The 12375-nt window shown below is 45.1% G+C and overlaps 1 protein-coding gene across 1 annotated transcript in view; it reads left to right on the top strand.

Moving 5' to 3' along the window:
- Positions 1 to 3371: 3371 nt before the first annotated feature.
- The window catches only part of EFHC2 (EF-hand domain containing 2), a 60172-nt gene continuing 51168 nt past the window's right edge, over positions 3372 to 12375 (top strand). The window contains exons 1-2 of the mRNA XM_052674202.1: positions 3372 to 3478; positions 11679 to 11867. Of these exons, the coding sequence (XP_052530162.1) occupies positions 3437 to 3478; positions 11679 to 11867 (231 nt within the window). The 5' untranslated portion in view covers positions 3372 to 3436. The remainder of the gene's footprint in view (positions 3479 to 11678; positions 11868 to 12375) is intronic.

The raw sequence follows: 12375 nt of genomic DNA, 5'->3' as shown, positions 1-12375 counted from the left end.
CAATTGTGCTTTCAGTGTACTGGGAAGATGCTTGCTTCCTTTCCCCACTGCTCCCTGCAGCTTCTTTATGGGATGAGGCTGAAGGTAATCCTGTGCAGGCAGATTTGACCTAAAGGTCAGAAAGGCTTCACTGGATTTTCTGTTGAAAATGGATTGTATTCTTTGCTGATGCCATCCACTTCACTAACCCTCCTAATGTGCCGCTGTTTCCCTTGCACATTTTTCACATGTAGTCTCTGTGCTACCTGGACTTGAAGCGATACATTACTGATACTGAAAGTACAGCACCATTACATATCAATTGCCCCATTTTGTATTGGGCCACAAGAACTGAAGAAGAAAATTAAATTTTCCAGAGGAAAAAAAATGATTTGAAAGAGACTCTAATTCTTCACTGGTTACCATTCCAGAAGAGAAATTGTGCCACTAGTTGCACTGAACTTATGGGAATTTGGTACAAAGCAGCAGCAGCTATCCTGGTTCAATCATTTCAGAAGGACATATTGACACATAAGTGTTCTAAAATGCCTTGGATGCCCTTTCTGTAGATCCTCTCTAATGAAAGCTGTGAAAACTGAAAGGTATGCTTTATGAGTACACCAGCTGTCTCCTGCGCAGTGTTTGTCAGAGACATAAAGGCTTATTACAGGGAGAGTAGCGGATTACATGCACACACAAAGAACAACAGGCAGTGCTGTAGAGCTGAAATTCAGCAAAGTTTTGCACGGCTGGCAATAACGCAATAACCCTTTCAGATTTGCAGAACTTCCTCCTCCTTCTTAGCCTTTTCAAACTTCTGGAAACAATTAAAAATGTAGCATTTTCCACAATTATTGTGAGTTTTTGAAATGAGAACATTTTGATGAAATGATGCTGAGGGATATGGTTTAATTGGCACGGTGGTGATGGGTTGGAGGTTGGACTAGATGATCTTAGTGTTCTTTTCCAACGTTAATGATTCTATGGTTCTATAATTCCATGATAATAACAGTTCTGACAGTGAATGCCACAGAAGTGTTCTATGGGAGCTGCATGGGGAGTGCTTCCTTGTCTCATTTAGACTACATCCATTGCCATTCAATGAGATTTCTGTTTTAGGGAGGAGAGATGATGTGTGATGGGAATTTCGTGGTCTGATGCATCGCAGAGTATGAAATATGGCAGGGGAGATCTGGTCTATCTATGAGAATAAAGACATGAGGCCATTCAACTGCAGCTCCATCGAGACAGTGGAACAGCATAACAGAATTTAAATATTTGGGTTCCAGATATTTTACTCATAAGCTTTTTTTTTTTTTTTTTTTTCTCCCACTGTAAGAAAAGTCCTAATAAAAACAAAGCACTGGTGAAGATCACAGAATCACAGAACAGTAGGGGTTGGAAGGGACCTCCAGAGATCATGGAGTCCAACCCCCCTGCCAAAGCAGGTTCCCTACAGCAGGTCGCACAGGTAGGCATCCAGGCAGGTCTTGAACATCTCCAGAGAAGGAGACTCCACCACCTCCCTGGGCAGCCTGTTCCAGCGCTCCGTCACCTCACTGTAAAGAAGTTCTTGCGCACATTGGTGCAGAACTTCCTATGCTGCAGCTTATGTCCGTTGTCTTGTCTCCACGTACCACTGAAAAGAGACTGGCCTCACCACTATGGCCCCACACCTCAGATATTTATAAACCTGGATTAGATCCCCTCTCAGTTGTCTTTTCTCAAGGCTAAATAGACCTGGTTCACTCAGTCTTTCTTCATAGGGGAGATGCTCCAGGCCCTTCACCATCTTTGGTGTCATTGAGTCACATCGAGTACTGTGTCCAGTTTTGGGCCCCTCACTGCAAGAAAGATATTGAGGCCCTGGAACATGTTCAAAGGAGGGCAACAAAGCTGGTGAGGGGTCTGGAACACAGGCCATATGAGGAGAGGCTGAAGGAGCTGGGAATGTTCAGCCTGGAGAAGAGGAGGCTCAGGGGAGACCTCATTGCTCTCTATAACTTCCTGAAGGGAGTTGTAGTGAGCTGGGGGTCGGCCTCTTCTCTCGTGTCATTAGTGATAGGACCAGGGGGAATGGCTTCAAGCTACGGCAGGGGAGATTCAGGCTGGACATTAGGAAGTATTGCTTTTCAGAAAGGGTGGTCAGGCACTGGAATGGATGCCCAGGGAGGTGGTGGAGTCACCGAGCCTGGGGGTGTTCAAGGAAAGGCTGGATGTTGTGTTGAGGGACATGGTTTAGTAGGAGCTATTGGGAATAGGTGAACAGTTGGACTGGATGATCTTTTAGGTCTTTTCCAACCTTGGTGATTCTATGATTCTATGATTTGTGGCCCTCCACTGGACTCTTTCCAAGAGATCCCTGTCTTTTTTGTACTGGGGAGCCCAGAACTGGACGCAGTGCTCCAGATGAGGCCTCACCAGGGCAGAGTAGAGGGGGAGGATCACCTCCCTCGACCTGCTAGCCGCGCTCTTTTTAATGCACCCCAGGATGCCATTGGCCCTCTTGGCCACAAGGGCACACTGCTGGCTCATGGCCAAACTGTCGTCCACCCAGGTCCCTCTCCGCAGAGCTCCCCTCCAGCGGCTCATCCCCTGACCTGTATGGTGCATGCAATTATTCCTCCCCAGATGCAAGACTCTACGCTTGCTTTTGTTAAACCTCATCTGGTTTCCTACTGCCCAGCTCCCCAGCCTGTCCAGGTTAAGATCCCTATTTAAAATGGAGGAACACAATGTAGCATGGCTGCTGCTCCCTGGAATGGGCCGTGGAAGCGATCTGGAGGGCATCTTCCCTCATGAACAAGGAAAATGTGAGTTCCATCACACAAAAGGCACAACCCTTCCTCCCAGAGCCACCCGTGAGAAACTCACTCTATCTATCTTCTGTTTGAAATTTAAATCTGAGCCTAATGCCGCCCACCATATGAAACGAATGTGATTAAAACGACGGCTCCTTTTATTTTCAATTAAAATACATGGGAAGCGTTACCTTCCCGCACCACATGCAAACGCGGGCGCATAATGCGGCGCTGGGAAACCGGAACGTGCAAACCCACTGACCCAGTTCCACCCTCACGGTGGATTGAAATGCAAAAAAAAAAAAAAAAACAACCAAACCAAACCAACCAACCAACCAAACAAACAAAAAAAGAAAACTTTTCCCCTCGCTTCTTCCTCGCATGCCATCCAGGGCAACAAAGTAAAACGCGCTGTATAAAAAAGTGGCAAAATGAAAAGCGTTAGAAGGTAATTCCTCCGGGCTTTCTACCCCGCCTAGGGGGCGCCGCGTTCGGCTGCGCTCGGCTCCGCTCGGCCTCACTCGGTTCCACTCGGCTCTACTCGGCTCTTCTCGGCCCCTCTGTTCTTCGCCCTGCCCCCTCTTCGACGTCACTCGCCGGTCTCCAGGCAACGGCCCTGGAGCGCCGCGAGCCGGGCTGGCGTTGGCGGTCCGGTCATGGCTCTTCCGCTGCTGCCCGGCTTCTCCGTCGGCCGGAACGTGAGTGGTACAGACGGGACGTCCCTTCCTTTCCCTCTAGCCTCGTTGCCCGAGGGCCAGAGGGAGGAAAAGATGAGCTTAAGGCTGTCGGCAGGGCTGGCAGCAGGGGGCGTGGAGAGGGCGTTGCGGAGCTGAGCGCATCACTGCCTGCAGGGATAATTTGCTGAGTACTGTGCCGTGAAGTGATGTGGGAGGGGAGGAAGGATTTGGGAATGGCACTGGAGGTGTTGCCTTTAAGAAGCAGACAGAGCAGTACGGACTTTCTTAATAAGTGTGAAATATCTGGAGGGGAATCTGGTTTTCACACTGTGAACTGAAGGAGAGGGGACAGACTCTTTAGCAGGCACTGTGGTGATGGAACAAGGGAGATGGTTTCAAGCTCAAAGAGGGTAGAATTAGGTTGGATATAAAGAAAAAGTATTTTATAGCAAGGGTAGTGATACACTGGAACAGGTTGCCCAGAGATGTGGTGGATGCCCCATCTCTGCAGACTTTCAAGGCTGGATCACCTGGGCAACCTGACGTAGCTGTGGTGTCCCTGTTCACTGCAGGGGAGTAGGGCCAGGTGGCCTTTAAAGGTCCCTTCCAACTCTAAGTATTCTATGAAATGACCAGCAAAGCCCTGGTTTCTGCAGTCCAACTGCTGGGTGCTTGGCTGGCTCCTGAGCCTAGTTGCTCCTGTGAGGGGTAGTACCGAAGGTGTAGGGAGGAAGAGTTTCCAAATCGTTTGTTAAGATGCACGCGCTAATGCCAATGATACCATAAGCCTCAGCACCTCTTAAGATGAGATTGCTCCATGCTGTTAGCATATCTGGGAGCCCACTCTATGAGCAATAAATCAGCCTGCATGAAGTGCAGCCCAGTGGAAAATCTCTCTCTAAAGAGGAAGGACAGGTAGAAGCAAGTGTAGCTACCTAGGTAGTCATATAAGGAGAATGAAACTGTGTAGAAATATGTGGGCTCCCCAGCCTCATTGGTGTGTGAGCATTGGGGTACCTGCCAACACGTCACCTCTTGCAGGACCTCTTACAAGCAGCAAGGATATTCCATGTGACTTCTTCCCCATGGTCAGCAGGCTGGTACCATTATTTTAGAAGGGAAAGGAGAAAAGGGTTGGTGGTGAACACTGTTTTCTGAATTCAAATTTGTATTGTAAAGAATTGGTTGTGTATGTACCACTTCAGATAGCTGCTAAGTGGGCACATCAGAAGCAGTGAAATTGGTGTGTACCATTCTTATCTGCTAGGTGGAGATAGAATAACAAATTGCTATGCAGGAACTAATTGTTCTGTAGTTTTCATTTTAAATCAGTTGATGGAGATTATTGTTTTTGGGGTTGTGATAGAGCTGTCTTCAGAGCCCTACTGCAGCTGGCTTTGGAGAAGCTTTGTAACAGAGATAAGACCCAGTGTTTGACTACACATGGTTGAGGAGAGTTAACATACAGAAAACAGTGAACACGTCATACTGAGTGCATACAGTGCATGTATGTGCTATGAGAACTACAGATGAGAAAACGAGTTAAAATCACCACAAGACAGTGTTGTGATGCCATAGTTACACTGTTGTGAAAACTCGTAATTGCACTTTTTGTACTGTCCTTAGTTTAGTGGGAGTAATAATGATAACTGGCCCTACTTGAAAAGCATTTGAACTCTTCATAGCTGTTGGCTATTCAATTTAATTTCATTTTGTACACTTCTGCAAGTGAGAGGCCAAGAAGAACACATTTAAAAGAGGAAAAGAATTAAAAATGACTGCCATAGATACATTGATAAGGAAACATTTTCTTGCTGATACTGTGACCACTGCCATCAGTGTTTCTTATCACACAGAAACAGTAGTAGCAAAGCATTTCCTGAAGAGGGATGAGCAGGGGATAGGGAACTGCTGCTGCTGTCAGTCCTTGGTTTATAATTATGGGTATTAATTCCACTCTTGTTCTTGTCACTGTTCAAGTTACTGCTGCAATCCTCTGTTCTCTGCCTTCAATACTACCTGCTGCAGGCTCTCAAAAGGTGGAAGAGGTATACGTATCCATTTGGATGTATTTAATGAGAAGGGTGAGCTCCCACAGAAAACCAGGGCTTTAAGGTGGTTACAACACCAATAACTCCAGGGCAGCAAGGATTGCTGCTGGCAAAGGGGAATTAAGAAATCCTTACACAGCACTTGCATCTTTGTGTCTAAGGGTCACTGGCTCTTGCAGTACAGCTCCTCTACGATTATTATTACTCTCTGACAGCTCTACCAGGAATGCTTGCTTCCTCTCCAGCCTGCAAGCAGAAAAGCTTCATCTCAAGCTGCGTGCATCTTCCCTTTGCTGGTGAAGGCCAAAGACTGCAAGGCCTGGTGCTGCAAAAAGACAGCAGCCCCTGTGTGATGTCTATCTTATTGTTCTTCCCCTTAACTGTAACTGACTGGTACCTCTTTCCAATTCACGCCCCAGAGCAATGCTGCCGCTGTGGTTCTGTTTAACTGAGACAAAACCTAACTGCTGGGCATTGCAGCAAATTAGAGGGTAATACACCAAGGTGATAGACACTTTCAAAATAGCTGGAGTAGTTCCTATGGTAACATAACATAGCATTTCCTCAGCTCTAAGAGAAGAGCCGGGCTGAAGGTGCCATGCATGTGAGGGCTGGTTTCCCCTGCCCTGGCAGCACTGGGGAATGGCCTTACCCTGCCTGGCGGGGCATGGAGATCCCCTGTGGTGCACCACCCTGTTGAGTTAAGGAACATGGTCATTTATTTTTGTAAATACATACTAGCTGTGTTCCTGTCACCAAAGCCAACATAAAATAACCAAAGAAAGACCAAACACTGCTGTATCTTCTACCTGCAAATTCTGGCTGGTATGAAAATTGTGCAATAGAGAGGTTTTCAGCTTTGCCAATACAAGTTATGTATGTGCCAACACACAAAAAAAATCACATGCCTCAATACCCACGTTTCATGCTGCTCATGGCAGAAACACTACGTGTAAGAGGTTTGCTCTGTTACTCCAAGAGTGTGAGTGTGGACTGTGGCAGGAATGTTTCTAGTGACAGTACAGTCATGCTGTGACTTCCTCTGCTAGTGTTACTGATCCACCTCCTGCTGTGAAAGGCACCTTCTGATAGCAGGCTGCTGTTCTTGCCTTGTATCAGCAGCTGATGGAAAGGACTATTCCTGTGGGTTGGATTAAGTGAGTTCTCTCTGACCAGTGCTTTTCTGTGCCTGAGGTTTGGAATCCTCCTCAGAGAGGGAATTCTTTTCAATTCCAATCTCTTGGAGACTCAGACAATGACTTTATAGATCTTGGGGGATAAAAGTGCATACTTGAGAGTATCCATTTCTGCTGCAAACTCTACTGGCATAGAACAAATTCCCTCTTTTCCTTGTTTATTGCAGTAGCTTGGAATTGCCCTCACTTGTGCTACCATTGCTGTCCTTGGATTTTTCCTGGTTTAACTATTTGCTGCTGCTCTGTAATCATTGCTGTCAAAATGAGACATTCGTTTTCCTTGTCAGAGTGCTTTCCAAGCTCTTTATGCTGTGCCTTCCCCTGCTCCAGGCTCCGGCCTTCGTTCCTGAGCCCCCTCCACTGTTTGCTGCCTCACTCCCCAGGTCTGTCTGCTCACAGCCCTGGCCCAAATCTTTCTTAGCTTTCCATCAGGGCTGCATTTTTGATTGCTTCCTTTGTACTAGACTGTTGTCTCCTCTCAGGTTGTCCCAGCTCTGGCAGTAAGAGCAAGCTTGTCATTCTGCTCCAGGCAGAAAGATGGTGCATCACCTTCTGGGACAAGTTAGAGGGACACCACTGCAGTTGGGAACAAAGTCTTAGGGCAATCCTCCTTTTACAATACCACTCATCCCTAACCATACTGAAATCTCTGAAGGTGAATGGAGACAATACCTGTGGCTGAAATGTGGCTTTTCAGTAGGAAATGGTTTTAAACTGAGACAGGGGAGGTTTAGGTTAGATATTAGGAGGAAGTTTTTCACTCAAAGGGTGGTGATGCACTGGAACAGGTTGCCCAAGGAGGTTGTGGATGCCCCATCCCTGGAGGCATTTAAGGCCAGGCTGGATGTGGCTCTGGGCAGCCTGGTCTGGTGGTTGGCGGCCCTGCACATAACAGGGGGGTTGAAACTGGATGATCATTCTGGTCCTTTTCAACCCAGGCTATTCTATGATTCTATGAAATGAGTGCTTGCTTTGTGAGAGACACTACTTGTGTTGTGAGAACTGGTGCTACTTGTCTCACTTCTGTTCACTGGCGTGACGTGTTTCAAGAGGGCAGGATTCTGCATGGATTTCAGTGGCATAGCATGCAGCATTTACTTGTATTTCTGTTCTCTAGCTGAAACAACTAGGACACCATATCAGCAGTCCAAAGTAGTTCAGAAATGTCACTGTTCATCCCAATACAGGATTTGAGCCAAGACTCCACAGTGCAGCTGCAATTAAAAATGAACATGGGGAAGAGTAACACAGTGCTGCCAGTGGCTTTTGCCCTAACTCCCCGTGGCATTTGCTTCACAAGATGTGGCCCCTGGGACAGTGGCTGTGGTGACAAATTTCTACTTGTGTTTGGTTCAGCTGAAAAGTACAGCTTCCTGCTGTGACTGTACCAGAGTATTAAAGAGCAAGATGCTGAGAGCACAGGGCAGTGCACCCCAGTGGCTGAGTCCACGAAACTTCAGAGAATCCCAGCCTTCACATTTGTCATTGTTGAATGTATCCCCAATATTTATTTCAGGCTCACTGCACAGAAAATGGCCAGCTTTGTTCAGCTGATCTACAGCCAGCATTAGCACAGCTGACACAGTAAAGCTCTTTCCCTGCACTGTCACAGATTTCTTTTAGAAGTCTCTTAATACTGCTGTGGATGTAATGTGATGTTCTGTCACTATTTTCGGCTGGATGCTGTCTGGGTTCGTTAGCTGAAGTTTCTCAAATGTCATTTTTCTCTTTTGCAATCTTCCATTGTAATTACTCTTTTGCTTAAAAAGAAAAGCCTTTTGCTTAAAACCTGCTCGTGTTTCTAGAGGAGACTTCGGTGATCTTCACAGAGGAGCTTATAAGTAGTACTGTGATTATTGATCTAAAATGATCTTTCTGTAAAAAGCTACAGGAACTCCACAAAAGATTCTTAATAGAATTGCAGCTGTTGGGCCACTTATTTTTCAAATCACACCTTGAACTCTGTCGTGATTTCAGCCCTAAGAAAATTTCCACCAGGAGCAAATGTGGATTTCTTTGACAAACAATTTCTCACACTGTAACTGACCAAAGCCCAGTAAAGGAAGGACAGAAAATGCTTTTTGAAGAAGCTTTGAGGACATTAAGGGACTTTCCTTTGCTCAGGATAGCTGCCTTACTGCGCTTTAACAACTTTGCTTTTCTCCCTTACTCATGCTTTGGTAATAGGCAGAGAAGAAGTACTTGCTGTGTCAAAATGGATCTGCTGGTGTATGGAGCTTTTAGTGTAAATGAGATGTTTTTGCCCACAAATTTCCTTTTTAAATCTCAGCTTGACTCTAGCTATTCCATATTAGACCTAATAAATGCTGAAATCTCCCTCCTGTCTTCTCCCTCCTGTCTTCTCCCCAGCTTTCTATCAGCTTATCAGGGAACAAAAGTAATAAAAAAGGGAACAGAACAAGAAAGGGCAGCTTGCTAGTTTCCAAAAAAGAGGGAGAAAACCATCCTTACTGGAAATCTGCTGGGGAGGAGTGGCAGACCCAGCCAGTTCTCCCAGGCCATCGTCCTCTCCTGCAGAAACAGTGCTGTGGGCCTCAGGGAAGGGTGGGATGACCGAGGGAAGGTCTTCTCTTAATGCCTATACGTCAGTGCTTGTGCTGTGCACAGAAGCATGACTTTTAATATCACAGCTCAAAAATAAATACATTAAAAAAAAGGTGCTGATATTAAATATTTTGTTTTGGGCATCTTTCCTGCAAATATGCAGCTCTTCTTTTAATCTTGTTAAATTCTTGGCTTGAGCGATGTTGCATGGCAGGGAGGCCCATAGGCCAACTTTGTTACACAATAAATATTTCCTTGTATCGATTTTGTCTTTTATTTCTTAAATAATTCAAGAACCCTTGTTCTTGAATAACTTTTTGTCCTCCTCATGTGTCCTTTATCTTATGCTACATGCCGTTTGCCCTTTCTACTCACCTTTATTCAAAACTCTGCTTGCATTTTAGGTACTTCCTCTGGGGTATCCATACTCTCATTCATTCCTGCTATCAGTATGGGAGCCCCATCTCACCTTGCAGCATCTGCTTTGAAGGGTGCTGCTTAGCCCAGCCTTTGTTAACCTAAGCAGGGTACGGCCATTGATTTTTATGGCATTAAAAACAATCAGTTATAAAAATAATAAGTAATGTGGGTTTTTTGCATACCACTGCCCTTGCATTATAAGCAAAATCTAAACTAAGGTAGGGATTGAGCTGTTTGTTGAGCTGAGGGGGAGCTCTCCTTCCTGTGTCATTGAGCTTAGAGCACCGTTGAGATTTTCACCTTCGGTGTGCACTAGTTTGTGTATATGAGCAGTGAATGTTATGAGCCAAAGGTTAGCTGCCTTTCAGATTCCTCACTCAATTTCATATTGGCAGAATAAAATAACTAGTCAGCTCCTTTCAGATTTTGCTGCTCCACTGCTTTCACTCTTCCCAGAATATTGAATGTGTATTATATTATTCTGGAGCACTCAAACGTTGCCATGATGAACAACATTTCTCTTGGCCAATTTTTATTCATGATAGTAATGCATTGTTGTCTCCACCTTTTTGGGGAGCACTGGTTTAAATGTGTGGGCTCTAATTACTGTTGCTCAGCCTTCAAGGAATCATTAAGGTTGGAAAAGACCACTAAGAGCACCAGTCCAACCATCAGCCCATCCCACCACATCCACTGCCCACGTCCCTCAGTGCCACATCCACACGGCTCCTGAACACCTCCAGGGATGGTGACTGCACCACCTTCCTGGGCAGCCTGTGCCACTGCCTTACCACTCTTTCTGAGAAAAAAATTATTTCTAATATCCAACCCCAACCTTCCAAATGCAGTGGGAGAGCCAATTCTGTCCCTCTGCTACATTACTGACATATCTGCTCCAGTGGAGCTTGGAGAATTATGCTGTCCAGCCTTTCCATTGCCTGAGTCCTTCCTTTGCTCTTCCCTAGCACCAGTTTCTCCCCTTTCAGACTCAGCTTTCCTCACGGTCCCTCAGCCCCAGGCTGAGGGTTGGGGGCACAACTCAGCTGTTCCAAAGCATTTCAAGGATTTGAAGGAACGAGGAAAGGAGCAGAGTAAGAGGAGCTAACAGGTCAATACTGCCGCTAATGGGAGGAAGGGTTTGTGATGCTGTCTCCTGTGTTTGCTCTTCCTGTTTGTCTGATATGTGTGGGGTAGCTGCCTCTGTGTGAGGGAGCAGGCCAGTAGAGCAGGAGAATTCCCACAGGCAGTACTGGTGTTCATTGGAGACTTCTTTGCATCACTTCAAGGCAGACTCCAGGACTAGTCAAGAAATGCGAGCAGGCAGGATGGCTTTCTTTGCAGTTGGTTGTTTCTAAGGACTTGATCTGTAACTGCCTGAAAAACAATAATAATGTTAAAAAAAAAAAAAATAAATTGCTACAAAGGCTGTCTTTTGAAATAAGCCTGGATACAATAAATTTTCTGTCTTTTGATTCAGCTCCAGATTCCCAGAATTGAAGTGTATTCAGGATTATGTATTTTGCACTCCGCAATTCAAATGTAACGAAGGTCTTCAACATAGATTATGACAGCAAACTGTTTTCTAGGTGCTCCTGAAGTGTTTCTATTTGACCTGTGGGGTTCTATAGAGGAAGCTTCCCCCCCCTACCTTTTGCATTGTTCTCATGGGTGACTTGCTTCCTTATTCCATAATCCTTATTGCGGGGAAGAAGAAGAGGGGGACAACAGCTGGTATCATCCTATTTTTCAGCCTGGCTATGTTACCAGAATGCCTTTCCATTTTGATCTGTAAGACAGGAAATTGACTACTGAAATAATGTCACTTCACAGGCAGCACTCAAGTTGTTACAGGTTCTCAGATAGTATTAAAGGTACTTACAGAAAAACTTCTATGTGATTTATCACCCTTGCATAGCTAGGTAACTCTTATGAATTTAAAACCACACATTAAAATGTCGTTTTCTCTCTTTGCTTCCAAATTTTTGACAGTTAGGGAAAGAAAAGTTCCACAGATCGCAGCACTGGGGCTACTGCAATAATGTTGCTATGCTGGTTGCAGAAGATAAACCTGGAATAGGAGGTGAACCATTACCTGGACAGAAGCTGAAACCTAAATCCAGCGTGTTTCCTGCAGAGCTTGGATGTGGTGCTCCTGCCTGGATAGCGTTTGACAAGCAGGTATGTGGAAATCAGTATCTGTATGTTTTTTTAGGAACAGATACAATATGACAGATGTGAAATTCAGTCAAATACTTCAGAAGATTAGTTTTTGTGTGGAGAAATGTTCCTAGACAAACAAAAAAGGTGGCAACTTCTGTTTTTCCATAATACTGATATGTTGTATAATTAAGGTAGACATATGTTTTACAGCAATATACACAAATACTTCTGCACTGGGATACATCTCCTATGGGACATCATAAAAATATGGGGGTAGTTAGTATATATATCTATTTAAAATAGTGATAGCAAATAATTGATTTGCAACAATGTACTACTTCTTTTCCATTTCTTTGTTTTTCAAATGATCAAACAAGGAAATGTGTAGTTACAGGAATGTAAGAAAGGCCTATGTCCAGGAGAAAATCTGCATGTCCACTAACCACAGTGCAGTTCTGTAGGATTAGAATTCCCTTATCTGGTCTTGTTTGTTTGCTCAAAGTCCTGTTGACTTTGTTCACATGTA

This window comes from Tympanuchus pallidicinctus, unplaced genomic scaffold, assembly GCF_026119805.1.
Source record: "Tympanuchus pallidicinctus isolate F22 unplaced genomic scaffold, pur_lepc_1.0 scaffold14, whole genome shotgun sequence".
NCBI classification, from domain to species: Eukaryota; Metazoa; Chordata; class Aves; order Galliformes; family Phasianidae; genus Tympanuchus; species Tympanuchus pallidicinctus.
The sequence above is the reverse complement of the archived record's forward strand: the minus strand, read 5'-3'. Positions and strand labels throughout refer to the sequence as shown.